Genomic DNA, 17316 nt, shown 5'->3' on the forward strand with positions numbered 1-17316 from the left:
GTTTGTACTATTAATATATCTGGAATCAATAGAGTTATCCATTGTTATTAACTTTCTTGGTCTCAATTTATCTTTAAATCTTCATAAAAACCCAGTGAAAATCAGTTCATAATACAATTTCGTATCTAATCTTTCTTTGTAAATCTTATTGATTTCTGGTTCATTGTTTTTTTGCTAAACCTTCTAGACTATTGTTGTCGGCTCTGTAATAATATAAATAGATGATTTTAATGTATCAATAGTCATTAGCGCAGTATTACGCTCATAAGTGTTTTAAAATGAAACTTTTTATTTTTACTTTACTCTTTTTCATCGCCACTGTAAATGGACTTGACAATGGACTTGCCCTCAAACCACCGATGGGCTGGTTGTCATGGGCTAGATTCACTTGTGTAACCGATTGTGTAAAATATCCAGACACTTGTATCCATGAAAATTTGTACAAACAAATGGGTGAAAAGTTGATTGAAGATGGGTACCTGGAGCTCGGATACGACATTGTTGCCATTGATGACTGTTGGTCTGAACTGGAACGAGATAATGCAACTGGACGATTAGTTGCCCATAAAAAACGATTCCCAAGCGGAATTAAAGCTTTAGCTGATTGGATGCATTCAAAAGGACTTCGTTTAGGTATTTATGGTGATGTTGGTTCACTCACATGCGCTGGGTAAGTTCAATTTGGTTCTAACTCTAGCTTGAAAATTATAACCTTTTTTAACGATAAAAATATCAATTCTCCTCAGTTATCCAGGACAGAACGGTCCAGGAGAGGGCTTTTTCGAGATTGATGCTCAGACCTTTGCTGAATGGGGCGTCGATGCACTCAAATTTGATGGCTGTTACGAAGATCCAGCAAATTTCGATACCCTTTATCCTAAAATGTCGACCGCTCTTAACAAAACTGGTAAGCTTTTTACTTGTGCTTGGTTCGGCTGTAAAATCTCATTCTACACAATTTTTTTATATTTTTGTAAACCATTCTATCTTTTTGACTGATTTTTGTTAATTTCACTTTTTATAATTAGGTGCTTCAATCATTTACCACTGTGAATGGCCTTTGTACCAGTTCAATGCCAATATTACTCCTAACTATGATGCCATATCACGTTATTGTAATATGTACCGAAATCATGATGATGTTTTAGATTCTTGGCAAAGTGTTTCCAGTATCATCCAATTTTATGGCGATCACCAAGATACTTTTATATCTTACAATGGTAATTTATTCATTTAAAAAATTATCATACGCTAAAATAATTTCATGTCCCTTTTTCAAACAGGACCTGGAATGTGGTTGGATCCTGACATGTTGGTCATTGGAGATTACGGTCTTTCCGAAAATCAATGGCAAACACAAATGTCTTTCTGGTCTATGTGGTCATCACCTTTGTATATGTCAAATGATTTGAGACGAATTAGTGATTCCGCAAAGAAGATTCTTAAAAATAGTAAAGTAATTGAGGTCAATCAAGATCCCTTAGGTAAAATGGCTCGACGAATGGTTCATGATGCTCCAAAGGTAACTAATCAGGCTTAATCGCAGGCAAGAAGATACATAAAAATTGATTTAATTTCATGCAAATTGTATTACTTCTTCTAGGACCGATACTTTGAAGCCTGGACTAAAGAGATGAAGCCAAGAAATGGTAAAACAGTTTATGCTGTTGTTTATTATAACAATCAACCTCTCGGTAACCCTGAATATGTAAGTTGCATCAATTAAACTTTTTGTGTGGAACTAATCAAACTAATCTTTTTTATCTGTCTATAGTTTTCCGTTCCATTGTCGACCTTACTTCCCAAGGAAAGCTCAGAATCACAGTTTGAAGTTGTCGATCTTTGGGAAACTAGCTCTGATTACGCTAATCTTGGAATCGTTAAAGGATCAGAATCATTGGAACTATTAGTTCATCCTTCTGGAGGCTCAAGAATGGTCCTATTAACCAAAACGTCTTAAGAAAGGAAAAATTTCTACTGAAGCTAAATGCATAAGTTAGACGGAAGTTTAATTTACTTGCAATTTTGTATGCTTGTCAATGTATTTCAATTATTTTTATAAATTTTTTTGTTTTCAATAAGTCGAAATAATGATTCAGATGCTCATGATCATTCTGTAAGCAAGTGTCAAAAAACTGAATATTTACTTCCCAAATACAATTATTAGCGATTGAAGACCTGCTCTACATCGAAAAGGAATCATCATAAGTATGATTTGATCATTGATGAGTGTCATTATTTCATTAAAAGACTTGAAATTCAACATCTAAATAAATTATGATAAAGTTACAATAAAATATGATTTTATTTGATGAAGCTTAAATTTTAATCGCAATATTTTTGAAAGGCTTCACTGTAAGCTGACTTTATTAAATTTGTTGCTTGAACTGCGACAGATACTGACATGATCGCTTGAGCAAACTTGATGGCTCAAATGGTTGATATAATGTTAAGAAAAATCATTAAATCAATCAATAATGAAATCTTCATAATCTAATCTTATGCAATCGAGTTATCATCATCAGCCATATTTTTTTACATCGATGTATCGATTTACATTTTTCACTTTATTTGATCCAACAAATAAAGCAACACCACTTTGCTGGATTGATTTGCCGTCATCTTGTTTAATATCCATTTAACGTTGAAATATATATTTCTAGTTTTTCAATCAATTTTCGTATTTAATTTTTTGATTTTCCAAATTAATCATGGCAAGTGATAAGTAAGTATTAACTAGTGTTATTTAAAAATTATCTTGAAAAACGTAATGATTTTATCAACGTCTTTCCATGTGCTTTTTTTTGTTGCAGGACACTTCCTCCACCACCTTTTTACTGGGCCCAGCGTAAAAATTTGGTCTATGTCAGAATTGCTATTGAAGAATGTGCTGATCCCACCATCAAAGTTGATAAACAGTCATTGTATTTCAAGGGTAAAGGTGGTGCTGATAACAAAGAGTATGAAGCCAATTTGCAGCTTTTTGCAGAAATTAAACCAGATGAGTCAAAATATAATGTTAGGGGTCGAGGTATTGAATTTGTTTTAATCAAAGCTGATGACTCAGCTCCTTATTGGAAAAGACTATCGGCTGAAGACAAAAAATTCCACTGGATAAAAATTGATTTCAATAAGTGGAAAGATGAAGATGACTCAGATGCTGAAGCTGAATCTATGGGCATGGGTCCAGGTGATGGTGGCGGCTTCGAGGAGATGATGAGACAAATGGGTGGCTTAGGAGGCGGCGGTAAGTGATTGTCAACTTATTTTAAATCAATTTAACTTGGTACCTTTGATTTTAATGATGTTCTGGTTTTTTCTTTCTCTCAGATTTAGATGATTTGGATGATAATGAAAAAGATTCAGATGATGAGCCAATTCCTGAATTGGAAGATTAAGCAAACAACATTCACCACACCTTTTTGCTTGCCCTTGTCCATGAAATTTTTTTTTGTCAGTAAAAACATTGATTAAAATTTTACTTTGCTTCTATAAAACATTGTGTACTTTCATTGGTAATCTTATAACATGGTAAAATTTGATGATATAGATTGTAGCTGCTCTCATTTCAATTGTAATTGGCGCCTTTTGACAGCGCAATTCAAGCCCAACCCATCGAAAGTTTCTTATTCTGTGCATTCTTATTTTCTCTCACTGAATAATATCCACCAGTTGCTACACTAGTAGTCAGGGTTAAGTTAATAAAAAAGGGTCAGCGTTAAGTTAATTTTCAGGTGTCGCCATCTCGGTGATAATTAGTTTTCAGAGAAACTAGACAATAGAGAAATGGACAAAATCAAATTCGATCTTAAAGGTACTTTTGTTTTTTGCTAGATGGCGACTATGAAAAAAATCTCCAATTTTCTTAACTTAACCCTGACTACTAGTGTATCTGTTTTTATTCTAAGTTGTTTGCTGTTAATGTGTATTTACAACTCAACCGTGTTGATGGGTCGAAACTTGATTTGTTGTCTTATTTTTTCAAACTATTGTGAAAATAGGTTTTGTAGGTGATCTGTCATCAATTTTCTACACCAATTGTGAGTCTACGTAAGCAATAACAGGAAAAAAATCCAATTTTGCATCACATTTAGGAAGTGGACTTTAAATAAAGGTAGAAATTTAATGTAAATACAATAAAAGATGATTAAAGACAGGCTGGCTGCTCTCAAAGCGGTAAGTTTATCCATTTGACTACCAGACCAAAGGAAGTGTATTCAATTCACCTTAAATCGTTCATTTCGACACAGGCCATTGCAGAAGACGATGAAGTCGTTACTGTTGAAATTGAAGAAAATCATATGGAACAGTTTTTCCAAGAGGTAATTAACATTGCTTGTTATTGTGAATGGCAGGTTGAATAAATTTTATTGTGATTGATTGTACTTTTTTTATTTCTTTTTTTTCCTTTAGGTTGAAGAGATTCGTGAAAATATTGACAAAATGCAATCCAATGTTGAGGAAGTTAAAAAAATCCACTCTTCGATACTCTCAGCTCCACAGACTGATGAAAGTGAGTCAATTTTTGTCAATACTTTATAAACGTGGTTAATTTTTTTGTATTTATTTAGTCATTTTTCAAAAAATCTAATTCTAAATATTTTTGATTCATTTTCAGGAGCAAAACAGCAACTAGAAGATTTAATGGCTGATATAAAAAAAACAGCTAATCGTGTCCGAGGGAAACTGAAATGTTGGTTAAGATCATTAATTCTGTTTTTTTCTACCTGCTAACAATCTATTTGATTTAAGTTAATTTTATTGACTTTCTTTATCTTCACCATAGCAATGGAACATGGTATTGATCATTTGGAAATTACCAATGTGATGTCAGCTGATTTTCGCATCAGAAAGACACAACATTCAATGTTGTCTCAAAAATTTGTTGAAGTCATGACAGATTACAACAAAACTCAAACAGATTACCGTGAAAGATGTAAAGCAAGAATCCAAAGACAATTAGAAATAAGTAAGTTCGTAGTTAACAATTAGTTTGCTTTTCCAAAAGCATCATTTATCACAAAATCATTTGTTGACTGTTAATCTGTTGAATGTTTCAATGTCTCTACGTTTCACCTTTCTTTCTTTAATTGTAGCTGGTAAGTCAACAACCAACGAAGAGTTAGAAGAGATGCTTGAAAGTGGTAATCCAGCCATCTTTACACAAGGTGTAAGTTTCCTGACTATACTAAAGTGAACCTATTTTGGGTACAAATTTTCCCGCCTCTCAACTATTACCTCTACCGATGCAGTAAAACGCATATCTTTACCATTTGTGCTTGAAATGACTAATTGCTTAACTTCCTTTCCTTTTTGCTTTTCAGATTATGACGGATACTCAACAAGCACGACAAACCCTTGCAGATATTGAGGCTCGTCATGCTGATATCATTAAATTAGAGAATAGCATAAGAGAATTGCATGATATGTTCATGGATATGGCTATGCTGGTAGAAAGTCAGGTAAACTGACCTATTTAATGTATCTACACCATTTCCCTCTTCTATCCATTTCCTAAAAATGTTAATCAAATTGGTTAATAATTTCAACACATGCAATTTGAGATGTTCACCATTTTTGTACCTGTTGTTATTGATTCAATGTTGACTAATTTTTCTTCTTCTCAATGCACAGTTTTTCATTTTATACTTTCTTGAGATTATTATGTATTCAAACATGGTAATGATATTTTTTCAACAGTGAGGCTTATTGTGAATCATGACATGTTAATATTCATTTCTACAACCAACTTACACTATTTGAATGTGCTTGGGAAAACTCGTAATCTGGATCTAATAGCTTCTTGTTTTTATTTTACATTCCTTTCCTGTTTACAATATCAATTGTGACGATGAGCATTCATGAATCAACATGAGACAACCAGCAATATAAAATTGAATTAATTACAACATTTCAAAGGTGCAAAATGTGAAAATCACTATCACTATTAATAGCGACTATTGCTGTCTTCATTTTTATCACATAAGACTTTTTATTTCTTTATTCTTGTGTTAGTAATTAGTATCGATTTGATAGATACTCTTGAGATCACCTTTCAACATATCACCCTGTGATTGTTTAATTACAATATTGAAATTCATCGCATGCAAATTAAGCTAATTATCTTAATTTTGTCATGCTATCTTGGAAAGCTATCTTCATTTTTATTAACCAAAAACCAATCTACATGGCCCGTTTACTTCATAGATTATTATCTGAATTGAAACTAAAAGGAAACCAATCAACTAGATTCACCAAAAAATGGGAATGAATTCATTTCCTTTCTAGTTATTTCATTTAAATTCAACTGAGACCTTCCATTGAAGTCATAAAGCATCCTGAAAAATCTAAATTTGTGATATTCCAATTTAGTTTGCTTTCATCGTCATCAAATCATATTTAAACAAGCTGATTCCAGAAATAAATATGTGATGTACGCAATTAACTTTTCATAAATAGACTTTTCTGTTGATTAATCTGGCTTTTTTGAAATTTAAATGGTGATTTATCGAATCTATTGCTTGCAAAACAATTTGAATCGGCGTCATAACGCTATTTGATCAGCTTTGATAATCATTTTCATTGTATCTATCGTCACCAGTGAGTTATTGATCTTTAGTGTTAACAATTTCTTTCGAGACAAATTTTCTGCAATATTTTCAAACAATCTAATTAAATTACCCACAATAGTACTGTAAACTTGATGGTTTTTATATGAGACCATCAATCAACTCGCAACAATCAGCCACTCAAAACACTTTTCTCAATCAAAATAAATTGTATCCTTTTACATATTTCAACATCCTCTCCTATTCACAGGTCATATGTATAAACATGATTTTAGGCAACTTTACTGAACTTTTTTCCTCTTCTGTCCCTCAAAATCAACAACGGACCATTTTTTAATACAATATTTACTTTACCAGAAACCCATGATAGTCCATTGCTAAACTCCCATAAAAATGCATTCAAACAATATTGATTTATATGAGTGTGACTCTGAAAACCTCATTGATTTAGATGGTTGGATAGTTTGAAATGTGTTTAAAGTTAATATTTACTTTAAATTTGAACCTGGTAATGAAATTGAACCATTTAATTCGCAAAAATACAACTTTAGGATTGTCTACTTTTCATTTATTAATAGTTACACTATTTTATGGTCCATTAGTCAGAATCTATCTCTCAATTTATCTGTTGATCAAGTGACTTTCATTAGTTAACTGATTAAGTGATCAAACATCTCATTTCTCAATACAATATCTAACCAGTCAATAAAAGTTGATTTGATTGTTGGAATCAAAAATGGTGGTACATCATGTTTTATTGCCTAGTCTTTAACCAAACCTGAGAAAGCTTTGACTTTGTTTTTACCCAAACCAGTATTTTACATTAGCAACATTTTACATTCAATTTAATTGCAGCTCAAAGCTTGCTAATTTAAACATTGAACAATTGAATGAATGAAAGGAAATTGATAGCAACGATAGAAGTAAATACTCAACTATTCTTATAATGTATTGGAAAATATATTTGCAGTTACATGATGGTATTAAATGAAAACGGATTGAATAAATGTTACAGTTGATTTAATTCTTTGGGTGGTAATCAAAAGGTGAAATCATTTTCTGGATAAGTAATCCTAAATTTTGTTTCCATCCTTTATGGTTAAAGATAATTTCCAGATAAATGATCTTTCATCTTGACAGGGTAACTGAGAAGAAGAGAAAGCAAGAAATAAAGAATCATTAAACCATTTGATCGATCTTTATAATAGATGATTAATCAAAGGTTTGATTAATCAAATTATAAACTTGAAGTTTGACCAAAGACTAAGTGCATCCATTATTAATAGTTTTAATTATCAACCAGAATCTGTTTAAATGTAAACCTGGAAAGATTTGTCTTCCTTCATCTACTCAATGTTCAGTCTTTCGTTTAAATTGTATTCACACAAAATCATCTGTTCATTCTCACACTGAATTTACAACCATTTGATTAACATTCAATTCAACTGATTTTTACTATGAATGACATCAAATTCTCATTCCATTTCAATCAGTCAATCATCATTTTGTTTTGTTCACCTTCACCCAAAACCTTACCCTGACTTGTTTTTCATAATAAACGCATTTAATTAACCCTTCAGGTCTATCAGCATCCATCATTGTCTTATAACATTTACGTTTACAGTAACAATTAAACTTACAAGGAGATTAATTATGTGCGTCAATTTTTATGCTAATTAAATAGCTAATAGATTTACAATTTATTGCAACCTCATTTAAATAACCCATTTGTTTACCAAATTAACTTCTCCTGCTCCTCTTAATCTATTCAACTCATTCTAATTTACTTATTTTCTTATTTTCTCTGCTCATTTACAGGGGGAAATGATTGACCGGATAGAGTATCATGTTGTTCATGCTCGTGAATACATTGAAACAGCCAAATCGGATACAAAAAAGGCTCGTGAATATCAAAGCAAAGCAAGAAGAGTAAGCATCAATATTCAACCCAGCAATACTAATATTGCACTTAATGATTGAATGTAACAATTATGATTATGAGCTTCTTTCGCCTTCTTATGTTTCATCTAATATTTCAGTTGCTATCATACAAAGTTACAATTTTTCATGAATAGCTCATTGTTAGCATGACCAGAAACTTAAAATGGATTGTAAATCTTATTTATTCCAGAGATTTATTTTGTTTCGTTATTTTATCTCCTTTTTTGTTTTTGATTTTACTTTAAGGGAAGCTTCAATAAGACAGAGAAAAAAAGTGAGAAGATGAAGAAGATGAAGATGATGGAAAGATGATGATCAATTCATAACATAATTTAAAAATAGATACAAATAAATGTATAAACTGTATCCCCAGTTAATTTTCATCTTATAAGATTTGCAATTGATCTTTCCATGAATTTAAAATTTTATGCAAATCAACTAATATCTTTTTTTATCTTTTCTTTATTTATTCTAGAAACAAATACTGATTTTGATATGTTTAATCATATTGATTATTATTCTTATTGTTATATTTTCATCACTATTCTGAGAATCGTTGTTGCATAGCTGAATATGTGGTATTTCAACAAAAAAATAATGATATACAAATCAACTTTAAACAACCAGCTGGTTATTATGGGATCAAAAATTATACAGAGACACTTAACTGGAAGACAAACCTACAAAGTAACCAAAATTGACAACTTGACAAATTGAGAAGTTTTTTGAATTGGATCACTTTTCCTGATGGATCTTTAACTATTATCATAATCCTGGCTTCTTCTTTTTTTTGATAATCATGAGCCATGAATGAACACCATAGTCTCTTTCAAATCAACAATCATCATCACTGTCATTATACTATCATAGTCGTCGCCTTTACCTTTTAAACTAGTCATTTCTAATCAATGTTTATTGAGGCACCAAATCACTGAGGAAGCCTTTTTTTCTGGTTGTGTCAACTGTTATGATGCAGTAAAAATTCATCTTCAATCATAATTTAACTCTACTTCATACTCATATCAACATTCATCAATATCTTTCATGATCATCATCCCACAAGAACATATCTCATCCAAGTGAACCAACGGTCGTCCAATCATTGCCGTTAACCCAAAATTATTCTGGATCTTCAGCCAATCTCTTCTTCGCCCTTTACAAAAAAAGTGACCAAAAAATTATTGATCCCAAAAACGTTTTCATTGACAGAAAATGCTGCATGTTAATTGACTCTCCATGAAACTCAATTTACTTGATCAGAATTTCTATATTACCCTAAGAGACTGGTTTATTTTGGAATGCAATAACTTATCATACAAATGTAATGATGTATATTCATTTATGCATCTTTGCTTATCCTGATTCTCTGTAAATCCTTTCCTTTTTCTTGTTATCATTTTATGTTTCCTCTTGTAACTTACAGTTTCCTTTTCTTCCACCATGCCAATTAATATTATTGTTAATTTATCACCAGTCAATTGCAGTTAATCCAGTCAAATGAAGATATCTTGATTTGCATTTCAAAAGGACTCGATCAAACCGATTTCAAAGCTTCCTCCAATGTTTATAACAGACGAAACAATTTTTATTCAACATTAACCGATGCTGGTAATAATTTAATCATTACAATCAACGGACAAGTCAAAATTTCAAGTTTAACAAAAAACACAAAACCAAAGTTTACATATGCTAAGTCGTACAAGATTTAAATTATATTGTTGTAACTTTCATTGATTATTATTTTATACATGAATCTATGTCAATCAATATAATCTCATGCTTTACAGAGCATTTAAATTGTAAAAAGTAAACCAAAATTGTAATGGTAAACATAAATCTAATCATTAATTGTTATTATTAATGTTGTAAAATTATATTATTCACTTTATAAATCGAGTCTCAGGATTATTTTCATCTGATCATCCAACATTTGGAATTTCAAACGGCACAATGTTTTTAATCGTTGAGATGAGACAATTGTTACCATCCAGTAGGCTGCTTGAAATATATCTATTAATATACAGAAAAATCAGTAGCACAAATTATGAAAAATCAAATATCTTGAGGCTTACCTAATTTTTAATCATTTTTGAGGCTCTTCGGTCATTAGTTGATCAATCTTGAACTGGACATACGGATGTATAAAGGCATGTCTTAACCTCACGAAATCTAGCATAATATCAATTACTAAATTAGCAGATAAATTGATGCTAGATTACGTCAAGTCAAGATCATTTCAAACTTGGCTGGTCAATGTTATCGTTGAATATATGGAGTCTTGGTGAAAACAAAGGAACAGACAAACATTTTGAAACCGATCTAGTTGAGTTTGGTTACAAATTGATCACAGTTCTGAACCTAGCCTTCTTTTATACACGCTATTTGTATGTATTAGAAGCATATGGCTCAAATTAGATAAGAGTGCAATTAAGATTAACTATCTTTGTTGACAAGCCACTTGAAACAGCTTTATTCATAATTCCGTATTACCAGCCATAGACTAGCAATTTTGTTTATGAAAAGGTAAACATAACCGGTAAATTGATTGGCAATAAATTTTACCTGATACATGCTCCTATCAATCCGTATCTTTGACCTTACATTTGCTAGATATGACTATATTACTTGCGCGATTAAAAATTGTGTAAACGAACAACTGATTCTGAGAAAAGTATTTAACTAGAAAAATTACAATTAATTGACTTTGAAGTCAATCGCGACCTTTAGAGCATTACAATTTGAATTTATAAAGTATAATATGGAGTATTAAATGAAATAATTTCGATTGAATAATCAGTTTTTATTTAGAATATTTAACTTAAATTTAATTTTAATAGGCTTTACCAAGATTTCTTCCTGCTTGCATTAAGTAGGAAGCATGTACTTCATAAGGTGATTTACCAGTGGTACTTTTTTCTTCCCATAAATCGGGTGTCAAGTAAGAATAAGTTTTTTGGATTGCCAAATAAGTGGCTTTGGCAAAATTACCAAGAGTACACGTGGAACCTCGAGCAGAAGTGTAACAGTCTTCAATACCTGCCATATGTAAAAGTTTTTTAGGTACGTGAGCAGCCACAATACCAGTACCACGAGGAGCTGGTATAAGTCGGACAGAAACTGAGCCACATTTGCCGGTAACCTAAAGAAATAAAGAAAAATTGTGGTAAGTATGGTCAATCCTAAGAGTCACAGCGATAAATATCGCATTAACAAGGGTTATGAAATATACCTTCCTAGCTGCCTCAACCTTGCGGGAGACAACAGTCAATTTACGACACTACAGTCACACCTGAATTGCTCAATTCAACTCAGGCGAAATACTGCGACGAGAACCCAACACTCAAAGCCGAAGCCGAGTGTCAAGAACTCAGTGTCGAGAGGATGAATTATAAATGAAACAAAATTTACCTTGCAAGGAACAGTGTGTGGTGTTCCGATTTTGTTACCCCAATAACCACGACGTACTGGAATAATGGACAATTTAGCTAAGATAATAGCTCCTCTAATAGCGGTTGCTACTTCTTTAGAACATTTAACTCCTAAACCAATGTGTCCATTAGAATCACCAATAGCGACGAAAGCCTTAAACCTTGTTCGCTGACCGGCTCTGGTTTGCTTCTGGACCGGCATGATTTTCAATACTTCATCCTTAAGGCCGGATCCAAGGAAAAAATCGATGATTTCACATTCTTTAATTGGAAATGAGTAACGATAGATTTCTTCCAAAGATGTGATTTTACCATCTTTAACCAATCTACCAAGTTTAGTAACAGGTACCCATTCCTTGTCTTCCTTACCACGGCCTCGTCCACGACCACCTCTGCCGCGTCCTCTTCCTCGACCTCGACCTCTGGCACCACCAAAGGCACCTCTGAAGCCACCACGAGCAGCTCCTCCAGCATCAGCCATGATGATTAAACAATTTAACTAATTTAATTAACACTTAAAAATGAACAACACAATGCTTAAATAACCAGCATATAAAGACAACTTTAAAATTCGGAAACGGAAAGCAATATTAAATGATAACATCAGCGCCATCTTTTAAAGCAAAGAGTAAAGTAGGAAGAGACAGCAATTTGGAAGGTAAAGACAAAAGTGTTGCCTTATCCCACCGGAGGGCACAAATTGCAAAAAAATCAACAAAAAGTCTTTTGCTTCAATCAAATTTGTTTATTTTGCGGCGGTTAATTTAACAATACTTTTTTAATTTTACTGCATTAAAACACCTTCATTCAATTTTCCAATTAGCCCCCTCCAGTGGGATAAGGTAACACTTTTGTCTTTACCTTTCTGATTGCTGTCTCTTCTACCTTACAACTACCTGTACTCTTTGAATGAAAATATATTCATGGCTCCCTCTATGGAGATTTATCCGATTTACTTTTGTAAATAAAAAAATTGATTCAATTTAATTCAATGTGTTTTATTGTTATTGTTTTGTAAAGTATGATTTAATCAAAATAACAAATATGCAGAAACTTTCTCCCAGAATTAGTAGTGTCTTTAATTGTATGTTATTCCCTAAATGCCAAAAGTCTACCAAATCAAGTGATATTTTTGATCGTAATGCTAAACGCCGTCAAAGGGAATCATCAGCGCAAAAGGATGATTTCGCTGTCTATCAATATGTAAAAGAAGAATTCGGTTATCGGATGGCTGACAGAGTCTGGGATATCAAACGACTTTTCACCCATGCAATCGAACTCTCTTCCGGAAGTGGATTTGTCACGCAAAATTTAACTAGAGCAAGTTGATTGAATATCCGAATCTGAACGAATGCATAATAATGTGAACTTTCGTTATCGTTCATTTAGGAAATTGTTGAAAACGTTGTTCTCTGTGATACTTCTCATACCAATCTTGTAAGTGTGCTTTTCTATAAAATTTACAAAATCTCATGTACATTTTTTTATCTTTTATTGTAGGATCGCATTAAATGTCCTGAGGAAATATACTGCTCCAAGATTTTAATCGATGATGAACATTTGCCTTTTAGAAACGAATGTAGTGATCTAGTTTTATCAAACCTCTCTTTACATTGGGTCAACAAGTTACCAGAATTATTCAGTGAAGTAATTCGCTGTTTGAGAAACGATGGAGTTTTCTTAGGAGCAATTTTTGGAGGTCAAACGCTTTACGAGTTGAGGTGCTCATTGCAAATAGCTGAGAGCGAAAGACTTGGAGGATTTTCACCTCATATATCACCTTTTGTCGAACCCACTGATATTGGATCTCTACTTAACAGAGCTGGTTTTAATTTGATAACCATTGATGTTGAGGAAATGACAATAAATTATCCGTCAATATTTGAATTAATGTTTGATTTACAGGGAATGGCAGAGAGTAGTGTTGCCTGGAATCGACGACTACATCTCAATAGGGATTGCTTGATTGCTGCTGCATCTATTTATAGGGAACTTTATGCTGATAAATCTGGAAATATACCAGCGACCTTCCAAGTAATTAATTTTATTGGATGGAAACCTGATCTATCTCAACCTAAACCAGCTAAAAGAGGTTCTGCCAATTTTTCCTTTAAAGATATTGAAAATCTAAACTTGAAAGAACAATAAATAGCAATTTTCGTTGGTTAAAATCAAACTTGCATCTCATCTTCACACCTTTATTGTTCCATATTCACATTGTACATCCTGCGATTAATTGAAAACGTATTGCTTTAAACAATAAACCTCTCACAATCACTCCAATTATAAACAGTAATTTAAATGGATTGCATGAAATGAGGTAGTTATTGCACTACTTAACAAAGGAAAACTATCTAATGTGATAGTCAAAAACTTAAGTCAAAAATAAATAAAAAATGTTTCATCATTTCATGAAGACTCATTAACCTAGGGACAGAGGTTCGTCAAAAGGTGTAAGATAGTTTTATAATGTTATTCATTTTAAATATTTTTTTATGACTCGCTGTCCATTGATGATTGCAATGTGCCAAACAATTGCTATTAAATTATCAACAAAACTCGATTTCAAATTAACAAAAACATCTTTTTTCGTCTTTTCCATATCATTCTTAGTCTATTCTCTCATTATTTCAGGTGCATTGGTTTATTTTTTTTGTTGATCAACCAAGAAATTGAGGAAGATTCTCAAGTGAATGTTAATCCGGCTTCTTTGTAAGTATTGTAGATCTTCTCGATTGCGTTAACATAAGCGGAAGTTCTAAGATCCAAACCAAGATTGTATTTCATTGCAGTTCGCATTATTTGCTAAAAAAATAGAATAAAAAAAGACATGAGAAAATGTAAATAAAGGCCAAATCCAAAATGCAGAAAGAACAAAATAAAACAAAAGATAATTACTCTAGCTGAACGTTCCATGGTATAATCTAATCCAGAATGGACAATATCTTTTTCTGAAGCACCAGCAATCTTTTTCTGGAAAGCTTCAGATGGAACAATGGGGATACGTCCTCCGGCTTTACCGAATCTTCGTTCTAAAGATTCTTGCACACTCTCTGAAAACAAAAAATTCGAATAAGTTTTTAAATAAGAGCATTGAATTGAAAAAAATAAAATCTTACCCAATAAATGGTAATTAGAATCTCGTTCATATTTGAACAATAATCTACCATAACTGACATGATTTAAGTTTTTCAACCACTCGAAGTATGAAACAGTGACACCACCAGCGTTGATGTATAAATCGGGAATAACTAAAATGTTTCGATCGAGCAGAATTTTATCTGCAGCAGGAGTAGTTGGACCGTTGGCAGCTTCAGCCAAAATCTAAAAATAGAAATGTAACAGTTGAAAGTAAAAGTTTAAACTTGATCGAAAATGAGAACTTACTTTACAGTTGATCTTATGTGCATTCTCTTTGGTAATGCATTTTTCTGTGGCAGCTGGAACTAAAATATCGCATGGTTCGTACAATAAACTTTCGCCCTTATATTCTTCAGCGCCAGGGAAATCTTTCAAGGTACCATGATTCAATTTCCAATCTTCAACTTCACGAGGATCCATTCCATTAGGATTGAAAATGTTACAATCGATCTCCATGATACCGACACATCGAGCTCCAGCTCTGTGGAGATATCTCATAGTGTGTAAACCGACATTACCCAATCCTTGTACAATGAAAGTTTTGCCTCCCCAACCTGGAGTGGTTCCAACCATACTCATGAAACTAGCCTCATTGATGAAATTGTCGATTCCGTGAAAAACACCCTAGAATTAAATAGAATTACATGAGTATCTGTTCGAATTTAAATGAAGAGATACATTAGAGTAACCTTCAACTTGATAAAATTTTTGATGATCTCAGCTATCCCATTATAATTACAAGTGAAATGATTGGGTAATTCATTTCGCTGATTACTGATTGGCTAAGGTCACTGAAATTTCCATAATGTTGGTGGTTACGCTAATGTAGGTTAAAACAAGAAAAATTATCTTACTCGTCCAGTAGCAGAGATACGACCATGGATACCTCCTTGATTGATTGGTTTTCCTGTAACGCAAGCATGTGCGTTTATATCTGTATGACCAATAGTCTGAGCATACGTGTCAGCAATCCAACTCATCTCTCGCTCACCAGTACCCATATCGGGTGCCGGCACATCAAGACCAGGTCCTAAGAAACCTTTCTTGGAAATGTGAAGAGCAAAGTTCCTGGTGATCTTCTCCAATTCAAATTCACTATACTCTCTTGGATTAATCTTTAAACCTGCTTTAGCACCACCAAATGGTACATCAACAACAGCACATTTGAAGGTCATCAGAGCAGATAAAGCTTTCACTTCGTCTAAACTAACATCCATAGAATAACGAATACCTGTCGATAAAAATAGTTATGAATAATTTGAATGCATCAAAAAAGAGACCATAAAATAAGAAGCCGAAAGTTAATAAATTAAGCCACGATATGATTAAAATAAATATTCGAGGCAAAGTAAAACAATTTACCTCCTTTGCAAGGCATTCTATGATGGCTGTGTTGAGCTCTCCAACCATTAATCATGACCCATTCTCCATTGTCTCGTTTTAGAGGGAAACCAACCTCGAGGACTGCATGACAGGGTCCAATTATGTTTAGGTAGCCACGAACTCGTCTCCTTTTTTCCTCATCGGACAATTTACTTTTCCATTCCTCAACCAATTTATCTTCAACTATCTGCCACCCTCGATGGTAAAAAAATTCAACCATATGGAAAAACGAAGGATCGGGACTGTCTTCAACATAACGAACATGTTCAGGTATTTGGTGGGGTTCGTTTATATTAGAAGCACCAGTCGAGTACCAAGCTTTACGCAATGATTGACATAAAGGCCTCAAATTTGATGTTTTGAGTAACACAGCTGACCCAAGCATTCTAAAGTTTAACTTGCCCAGAATTCACTAGAAACAAAATAGAGAAATAAAACTCGAAGGTCAGATTTATTGGGCAACAAGAATAGATAACATTTTTCACGATGAAAGGCTTAGCAACTCTAGTAAGGGAGTGAAGTAAAGAGAAAAGGCATACATAAAAAGTCTATAGAATTTATTGAACAGAAAAATAGCTTTCATGCAGTGTTACACTCCTGCAACCTCGCGGCCAAGTTTGTAAAAACAGAAGGAGGGAAATGGATGAATTAAGGGGGAACATTTGAAGAGGAAGGATTTGTTTGAAGAGATTTTTTTTTTGACGAAGCTCTGAGTTGCATTGGATGAGTCGGCAGTGAATCTCCTCGTTTCCTTGATCGACGCCTTTTATCAAATTTTTTCGGCGTATTTGGCTCTTGCACTGGCTGATTAATCGTTGAATCTTTATATTGAGGAAGATGTTTGGCATATGAAT

General features: G+C 33.0%; 6 protein-coding genes across 8 annotated transcripts; 4 read left to right on the plus strand and 2 right to left on the minus strand.

The window, feature by feature from the left end:
- The first annotated feature begins 254 nt into the window (after positions 1–254).
- LOC107371157 (alpha-galactosidase A) lies at positions 255–2323 on the plus strand. The gene is made up of 6 exons (XM_015939150.3): positions 255–670; positions 747–907; positions 1029–1220; positions 1284–1522; positions 1604–1708; positions 1775–2323. Exons 1-6 carry the CDS (start codon positions 279–281, stop codon positions 1958–1960), a joined length of 1275 nt encoding a protein of 424 aa, XP_015794636.1. The 5' UTR covers positions 255–278; the 3' UTR covers positions 1961–2323.
- Positions 2324–2603: 280 nt separating this feature from the next.
- Positions 2604–3497, plus strand: p23 (cytosolic prostaglandin E synthase). The gene is made up of 3 exons (XM_015939152.2): positions 2604–2725; positions 2814–3247; positions 3331–3497. Exons 1-3 carry the CDS (start codon positions 2712–2714, stop codon positions 3396–3398), a joined length of 516 nt encoding a protein of 171 aa, XP_015794638.1. The 5' UTR covers positions 2604–2711; the 3' UTR covers positions 3399–3497.
- Positions 3498–3858: 361 nt separating this feature from the next.
- On the plus strand, positions 3859–10402 carry Syx1A (Syntaxin 1A). Of its 2 annotated transcripts, XM_015939151.3 has the most exons (9): positions 3859–4176; positions 4251–4322; positions 4414–4513; positions 4619–4693; positions 4787–4969; positions 5097–5170; positions 5325–5462; positions 8388–8498; positions 8986–10402. In XM_015939151.3, the coding sequence occupies exons 1-9, from the start codon at positions 4144–4146 to the stop codon at positions 9058–9060; spliced, it is 861 nt and encodes a 286-aa protein (XP_015794637.1). In that variant the 5' UTR covers positions 3859–4143; the 3' UTR covers positions 9061–10402. The 2 variants fall into 2 exon arrangements, with proteins under 2 accessions (XP_015794637.1, XP_089124350.1); XM_089268224.1 differs by lacking the exons at positions 8388–8498; positions 8986–10402 and adding an exon at positions 5635–5719.
- An 887-nt stretch (positions 10403–11289) lies between these two features.
- On the minus strand, positions 11290–12482 carry RpS2 (ribosomal protein S2). Its single transcript, XM_015939932.3, has 2 exons — positions 11919–12482; positions 11290–11649 (listed from the first exon to the last, which is right to left on the minus strand). Exons 1-2 carry the CDS (start codon positions 12417–12419, stop codon positions 11341–11343), a joined length of 810 nt encoding a protein of 269 aa, XP_015795418.1. The 5' UTR covers positions 12420–12482; the 3' UTR covers positions 11290–11340.
- Positions 12483–12972: 490 nt separating this feature from the next.
- Positions 12973–14221, plus strand: LOC107370880 (arginine-hydroxylase NDUFAF5, mitochondrial). Its single transcript, XM_015938842.3, has 3 exons — positions 12973–13258; positions 13328–13375; positions 13439–14221. Exons 1-3 carry the CDS (start codon positions 12983–12985, stop codon positions 14084–14086), a joined length of 972 nt encoding a protein of 323 aa, XP_015794328.1. The 5' UTR covers positions 12973–12982; the 3' UTR covers positions 14087–14221.
- On the minus strand, positions 14123–16973 carry Gdh (glutamate dehydrogenase, mitochondrial). 2 transcript variants are annotated; one of them, XM_015938810.2, is made up of 6 exons: positions 16442–16973; positions 15934–16310; positions 15326–15703; positions 15058–15262; positions 14837–14991; positions 14123–14743 (listed from the first exon to the last, which is right to left on the minus strand). In XM_015938810.2, exons 1-6 carry the CDS (start codon positions 16845–16847, stop codon positions 14624–14626), a joined length of 1641 nt encoding a protein of 546 aa, XP_015794296.1. In that variant the 5' UTR covers positions 16848–16973; the 3' UTR covers positions 14123–14623. The 2 variants fall into 2 exon arrangements, with proteins under 2 accessions (XP_015794296.1, XP_015794295.1); XM_015938809.2 differs by having other exon boundaries at positions 14837–15262.
- Between the last annotated feature and the right edge of the window lie 343 nt (positions 16974–17316).

This window comes from Tetranychus urticae, chromosome 2, assembly GCF_039701765.1.
Source record: "Tetranychus urticae isolate SD_2017Ah chromosome 2, NJAU_TeUrti_SD_1.0, whole genome shotgun sequence".
NCBI lineage: Eukaryota > Metazoa > Arthropoda > Arachnida > Trombidiformes > Tetranychidae > Tetranychus > Tetranychus urticae.

What these genes read in the sequence shown, in the direction of transcription:
- LOC107371157 (XM_015939150.3), top strand. Translation starts at nt 279, where the DNA reads ATGAAACTTTTTATTTTTACTTTACTCTTTTTCATCGCCACTGTAAAT. An exon ending in TGGTTCATGATGCTCCAAAG is followed by an intron (nt 1,523 to 1,603) that starts GTAACTAATCAG and finishes TACTTCTTCTAG; the next exon opens with GACCGATACTTTGAAGCCTG. An exon ending in CTCTCGGTAACCCTGAATAT is followed by an intron (nt 1,709 to 1,774) that starts GTAAGTTGCATC and finishes ATCTGTCTATAG; the next exon opens with TTTTCCGTTCCATTGTCGAC.
- p23 (XM_015939152.2), top strand. An exon ending in GGGTGGCTTAGGAGGCGGCG is followed by an intron (nt 3,248 to 3,330) that starts GTAAGTGATTGT and finishes TCTTTCTCTCAG; the next exon opens with ATTTAGATGATTTGGATGAT.
- Syx1A (XM_015939151.3), top strand. Translation starts at nt 4,144, where the DNA reads ATGATTAAAGACAGGCTGGCTGCTCTCAAAGCG. An exon ending in GGCTGGCTGCTCTCAAAGCG is followed by an intron (nt 4,177 to 4,250) that starts GTAAGTTTATCC and finishes ATTTCGACACAG; the next exon opens with GCCATTGCAGAAGACGATGA. An exon ending in AGCTCCACAGACTGATGAAA is followed by an intron (nt 4,514 to 4,618) that starts GTGAGTCAATTT and finishes ATTCATTTTCAG; the next exon opens with GAGCAAAACAGCAACTAGAA.
- RpS2 (XM_015939932.3), bottom strand. Translation starts at nt 12,419, where the DNA reads ATGGCTGATGCTGGAGGAGCTGCTCGTGGTGGCTTCAGAGGTGCCTTT. An exon ending in CACACACTGTTCCTTGCAAG is followed by an intron (nt 11,650 to 11,918) that starts GTAAATTTTGTT and finishes TTATTTCTTTAG; the next exon opens with GTTACCGGCAAATGTGGCTC.
- LOC107370880 (XM_015938842.3), top strand. Translation starts at nt 12,983, where the DNA reads ATGCAGAAACTTTCTCCCAGAATTAGTAGTGTCTTTAATTGTATGTTA. An exon ending in TCACGCAAAATTTAACTAGA is followed by an intron (nt 13,259 to 13,327) that starts GCAAGTTGATTG and finishes TCGTTCATTTAG; the next exon opens with GAAATTGTTGAAAACGTTGT. An exon ending in ATACTTCTCATACCAATCTT is followed by an intron (nt 13,376 to 13,438) that starts GTAAGTGTGCTT and finishes CTTTTATTGTAG; the next exon opens with GATCGCATTAAATGTCCTGA.
- Gdh (XM_015938809.2), bottom strand. Translation starts at nt 16,847, where the DNA reads ATGCTTGGGTCAGCTGTGTTACTCAAAACATCAAATTTGAGGCCTTTA. An exon ending in TAGAATGCCTTGCAAAGGAG is followed by an intron (nt 16,311 to 16,441) that starts GTAAATTGTTTT and finishes TTTTATCGACAG; the next exon opens with GTATTCGTTATTCTATGGAT. An exon ending in CACATAAGATCAACTGTAAA is followed by an intron (nt 15,263 to 15,325) that starts GTAAGTTCTCAT and finishes TTCTATTTTTAG; the next exon opens with ATTTTGGCTGAAGCTGCCAA.